General features: G+C 32.7%; 1 protein-coding gene across 1 annotated transcript in view; it reads right to left on the bottom strand.

Moving 5' to 3' along the window:
- The window catches only part of LOC110027442 (adenylylsulfatase HINT3), a 13,686-nt gene extending 7,627 nt beyond the window's left edge, over positions 1-6,059 (bottom strand). Inside the window, exons 1-5 of the mRNA XM_020728887.1 lie at positions 5,993-6,059; positions 5,604-5,770; positions 2,852-2,907; positions 2,296-2,353; positions 2,096-2,162 (exon numbers count right to left, since the gene is read on the bottom strand). Coding sequence (XP_020584546.1) covers positions 2,096-2,162; positions 2,296-2,353; positions 2,852-2,907; positions 5,604-5,770; positions 5,993-6,059 — 415 coding nt within the window. The remainder of the gene's footprint in view (positions 1-2,095; positions 2,163-2,295; positions 2,354-2,851; positions 2,908-5,603; positions 5,771-5,992) is intronic.
- Positions 6,060-6,340: the final 281 nt, after the last annotated feature.

Below are 6,340 nucleotides of genomic sequence, written 5' to 3'. Positions count from 1 at the left end.
TGGATAGAAGATCAACTACAGGATATTGTACTTGTCTTGGAGGTAACCTAGTGACATGGAGGAGCAAGAAGCAGAATGTAGTGGCAATGTCATCTGCAGACTCAGAGTTCAAGGCTATTGCTCAAGGATTATGTGAATTACTGTGGCTGAGAATCATTTTGGATGATTTGAGAATCCAATGGGAGGGTTCTATGAAGCTCTACTGTGACAACAAGCCAGCTATTAATATAGCTCATAATCCTATACAACATGATAGGATAAAGCATATTGAAATTGATAGACATTTCATCAAAGAAAAACTGGAGGAAGGGTTAGTTTGTATGTCTTATGTTCCATCAGAAAGACAAGTAGCCGATGTTCTAACAAAGGGACTGAATAGTTCAAGTTTCCATGATCTTGTATCCAAGCTGCGAATGAAAGACATCTATTCCTCAGCTTGAGGGGGAGTGACGAGATGTGTCTGAGATGGAAATAAGGCTGGGAGAATTAATTCTAATTCCCTTAATTAAGGGAATTAAAATTAATTGGTAATCCCTTAAATTAAGGGAATTAGAATTAATTTGTAATCCCTTAAATTAAGAGAATTGGTGAAATAGTTTCCTACTTTTTTCTACTTGTAATCTCCTATATAATACCTTGTATTATCAATTCAAAGAAGTAAGTGAAATACAAAATTATTTCTATGATTTCCCACATAAACACACATAGGCTTGTACTATCATAAAAATTAATAAAGATGTAGTTCTTCACAATCCTTTCTCTTCTAATAACACGCTATCAATAATCTTTGTTGACGATCTTAATTGATACTTCTATTGATACTTCCTATTAACATCTCCATTTACAAACCTAAAATATGTTCTATCAAACACAGATCTCATTACCAATTATTGCCATTGGATTCATATTATACTCTCTTTTACGGATTAGTTATACTCCTAGTGACACACTCTTAACCTTTAAGCAACCAAATTTTCAACTACTTCATCTCTAGTGGTTTTCAAACTCAAGTAGACAGCTCTAAAGTACCTTTAGTTTGTGAGGGAGTATTTTCATGTCTAAATTATCACATTTATCACCATATTTTCAGCAGAAATATGCAGTATTTGATGTTGAAGTATTTCCATACTACTTAGAGCATTCTCCTTTATTGTATTTTCCTTAACTGTTCCCTTCTCTTGCTACATACAAACACATTCTTTTACCATGAAAAAAAAAAAAGATGTGATCATTTCTAATTCTCTTCCTTAAAATAGAGATAAAAATGATTAATTTTATGCTCAAAATTATAAGGCAATGCCCTTCAATAGTGGTGGAGGTAAACTAACATGTTTTCTGAATATAAAATGCAAGTTGCATGACAAAATGGAAATAGATCATAACAGATATCAAATAGATCCTTGAGAGTAAGATCATGAATACAAGAAGCACATTGTGCGAATTTTATGTTAAGTACAGATATTTGACATGAATTTATATAATACTATAGTAGTCAACCTATATGATGCCATTATTTTCAAGTTCTCTTGTACCAAGCGTGATTCCTGTATAGTGTGTGATTCTTCAATTGCATCTAGCTCCAATTTGCATCCAATCCTTACACCGCATCATGTTAATATAATTTTCTAGTTCTTAGTTGACTATATGTTCCTGTGTTTAATGGCCTTTGTTTCCTTCACTTGTAACAAAATTTGAGCTTCATGGAAGATTAGATTTATTTTAAGTTGAATCAACAAAAGAAATTAAACAATGAAAAATAGCTGCCTGACGCATGTAATTTGAGAGAGCTTTTAATTCAATAAAATTTCTGATTTCGATTTGAATTTTGGGTAGTAATTTAGAATGCTTGGTAACACATTCTAGCTAAGAGAATCTTTACTTTCAGACATTTTACCTTCCAATATAAAAGTGACATGATGTTTTAAACCAAAAAATAATATTTATCGTCCATCAGTAACAAGTTAAAGCACTCCGCCTGTTCCTCAGAAAGTCACAGTTACACATTTACCCAAACCATGAGAGAAAATGAAGATACAGAAAGAAAACAACAAAATACTGGCAAGTAGTGCGATAAGATATAATTCTGACAACATACCACATTGTGTAGCTTTCATGATCGCTTTTGTAAGAAATGGAACAGTAGAACACATGGCTGATACTACCTGCATATGCAATTACGTGTTAATGTGCAGTAAAAGTGCAGGATATAATATTCAGATTTATACTTAGTTTGATTCACTAATAATATAATTCGAAGCAAATCCTAATGAACAGTATGAGCAAAAGAAAACTCACCAAAGGTGGAGTAGCTTGTAATGAAGGAAAATGCAATTTAGGAATAATTAGGGAGTGTCTGCAGAAACAAAAGAAGTTAAAACAATCGAATAAAATGAATTATAATAAAAAATAAAAATATATTCCATATGTTGTCATCAAGAAAATAATTATGAGCCATGCATAAACTATGTTATGCTAACTCAAACTCATAAATTTTAATATTTCATCACACTAGTTCATATTATATTATGCTAATAATAATGCAAAAATCATTCAACAGCTTCAACAGTATAAGAAACAATCAAAATGAATAAAAATCAAACACTGAAAATGTTAGTCCTATGATAAAACTACTTGCCACTTAAGAAAACATACATTTCTTATGTTTCCGGTATCAAAAGGCCAAACAAATCAAACCGCAGCAAACTAGTATAACTATTAGAGGTTGCATAAGTTACATTCATGGAATCAAAGATAGATGAGTTTGAAATTGAACGAGTGATCCATTTTTCTTATGAGAATTCCTTTAGAGAAACTTTACATGTTTGTTGCTCCAAAAGTTTAAGTACCTTACCCAAAACTTAGTGGGTTGGAATCCAAAATGCATATACAAACATCATCTTCATAAAGCTGCAGATAGAAGAAAAAAGAAAGGAATCAATACTCAAAGAAAGGAACTAATAAGCTAAGGACTAAAGTTTCATTAAGAAACTTCAAACTACTACTGGCTTATGGAAAAAGAGAAAAAAAATATATATGCTATTAAAAGCACGTTTTAGAAGCCAAATGAAGTGATGTGTTAGCCCTATGCATTGTTTGCCAGCGAATTAAAATCACTACAAAGTGCATGCATCATGTCATTCTTCTGTGTCATATTATAGCTTTGGAAACTCAACTCTAACTCTTAGAAAAATTTAGCACAAATTTTGTGGCTTGATTCTACATCTACCACATTAACTAGAGTATAAATGCTTAGCTCTCCTCTCTAATTTTCAAATTCATTGAGTCGTTATTCATTGATTCTCTATTCGTTCTCACTAAAGCTAGATGCTTTTTGGTCAGTCGAGTTTCATATTACATTTTTTGTTGAGTGTCACTATTGGGACTTGAGACATCACTCTCATAAGTTTTTCCTAGATAGCGATTTTCGATGTATCCTCTACAAACTTCGCAATGCAGAATATCTTCACTCTTTCATGTTTCACTCCACCTCTGCCTCCGAATCGCTTGTCAATCACTTCTGTATTTCCAATTTTTAAATATTCTTTCGTCACATAATTCTTAGTATCTTTGAACATTTTTTAGCTTTAAAAAATTATAAATTATTATTATTGAATATACCAGGATATTGTTAAAATTTTAACTTGATTTGGTTTGAGTTTGGTTATTGTGTGTGCATAATGTGTACATATATGATGTACAATTCAAGGGTGCTCTAATTAGTAAAAGCACCACTTTACTTCACTTCTTATAAGTAAACAAAATAAACTTTTGTGCATCATATTACACTTCGCATTTAGAACCCACTGAAAAAACAAGGCATATTTGCTGAAAACTAAGTAGAAATGTACATGTTCCTGTTAAAAACAGTTCCACTAAAAATAGAAGAAAGGCACAAAAGGAAAGAGGGAGCATCATGAAAATATGAAATTGACAGAAATAAAAAAAAAAACATTAAAAGTTCTGCTCTAGCAAACCAGAACGGCAAAAAATTAAAGTATATCATGAAATCACTGAAAGCTCAAACCACAATTCATGCTATCAAATATACATGTTTAATGCAATAATGGTTAACATTCTAGTTCTCATAGCCTTTCTTCACCATTTTACCTATCATTAGATAAAAAATTAAGCCAACCTTTTTGTGGCGATCTCCTCAAGTTCTTGATGTAGAGACAATACTTCAGCTTAAGGCTCACTTGGTTGCTTAAAGTTAAGAAAACAAAAAATGCTTTGAAAATCTACGAATCTTTTAGGGGGATCTATATATTTACCATGCAATTCTTGTGCATTTATATATCTAATACCCAAACTAAGATATTTACTAATGTGGCATTTTATACGTCATAATCACATCAAAACATATGCATAGAAAAGGTGTATTTCATTTTTAGAAAGTTCAATAATAGTAATATGTTTGATGTCATGTTATGGATTTAAAAATTATATTAGTAAATATCTAAGTTAGATGTTAGATATGCAAAAACAAAAGAATTGAAGGATATGTATGCAAATCTCCCAATTTTTAAATTTATCATTTAGTTGACTGCGGATAGTTAGAAGCCAAGATTACTTTCATACTTCATACACCTTCCCGAAAACTCATTCAAAATATAATGATTTCATTTTCAAAAAAACTAAAGCGTGAAAATAAACTAATTAGTTTCTAAAACATATTCTCCATCCACAAGAAACAAAATGAGCCCTTAATGTACTCAATACTTTAGCCAATTTTCTTTGGTGGATACCGGCGGACTTAAAATGAAAGCAAAACACACCATAGCTTGATGATGTAGAGAGATTTGTGGATCAACATATAAGCACCTACTTTGTAAAAGGTGGATCAAAAGAAAAGTCTATTTGCCTCCATTGTGACCTAGTGCTCGCAAATTTGAATAAGATAAACAAGGAAAATTTAAATACATACCACATAATCCTTATGTATTTACATATCCAACACTCAAACTTTGATATTTACACTTGCAACACCTTTTTGTCATTAACTTATGAATGAAAAGGTGTATTTCGCTTTTAAAAATTTGAGTGGTATGCATGTAAACATGAATATTTAAGTTTTAGGTACTTAAACACATGAGAATTGTGTCGTATGTGTGTAAATGCCCCAATAAACTATCTCAAATGAATGTGCCAACTATGAATAAATCAACCCCTTGTACTTAGAGTGCATTAAGCTCCATGCAATGTGTCAACACGTCTCTATTACTATATTTATGTTTTACACCAACTCTCTCAAGTCCCACAAATTATCCCATTCCGCACAGCACAACTAACATTATCAGCAAATAAAAATTGCAAAGTAGATAGGTTTGCTCATAACTTTCTTCAACCTTTAGGCAGAGCAAATCCTTTCAAGCATTAGAACCACACCGAGCTCCAACGCATAAAATCTCTAAATAACATATCCATAATTTAGATTCTACTGAAACTAAAAACTTGAATTAAAAGCTTATCCTTTTCGACTATAAACATAAAACAGACAACAAATCCCAACTCATTCAGCACGAAACCCATCAATACATACCAAAGTGCTGCGAAATTTGAAAAACATAATCAAAGATCAATCGAACAATGGCGAGATAACTAACTTTGAAGGCGGGCGACTCGCCCCGAACAATCAAACAAAATACGCAGCTTTCCTTATCGTTGCCACCTTCAGGGCTCCGGCCGCCGAGGCCGCCTCCGGCGGCATGGCTGGCGGGCGGTGGCTGCCGGACGTCGACAGCACCGAGTTCAAAGAGCACAACGTCGGCTGCTGCTCAGGTGAGCAGAGATGGGAACAGAGGACGGCAAGCCGCCGTCGTTCCATTTCTGGCCTAAAAGTACGAACTTTTGGACAAATTAAGGGAAAAAAAAAGGACTTTTTGGGGGTGTTTTCTGCTGGGAAGTGGGATTAGGGGGCCTGAAAAATAGGTTTTTTCAGAATTATTAATCTGGTAGAGTTCTTCAATAAACGCGAATTAGGAAAGCCATCAACTTCGCGGTTCGGATAAGCGCCGCATCGCTGGAATGTGTGAATGTTTCCCAGTGAGGATTGTGGCCATTGCGTTTTCAAAAGTGTAATTTTTAGAAATTATGTGAAAAATAAATTTGTGGTGAGCATGTATTACCGTAAAATTACTGAATTTATATTTAAACATGTTATAATTGAGCTCTTTTTTAAACTAAAAATATGATTTTTTTTTTGTTATAACTCTAATGTGCCATAATAATTGTGGACATAAAATTATTCAAATCAAAGGGATAATTATATAGATAACACCCGAAATATTACTATTTACAAAATCTACCGCTCCGTTGATATTTCGAAGTAATGAATTTGATA

This window comes from Phalaenopsis equestris, unplaced genomic scaffold (genome assembly GCF_001263595.1).
Source record: "Phalaenopsis equestris unplaced genomic scaffold, ASM126359v1 Scaffold000428, whole genome shotgun sequence".
NCBI lineage: Eukaryota > Viridiplantae > Streptophyta > Magnoliopsida > Asparagales > Orchidaceae > Phalaenopsis > Phalaenopsis equestris.
Note: the sequence above shows the minus strand (reverse complement) of the source record. Positions and strands in the feature narration are given on the sequence as shown.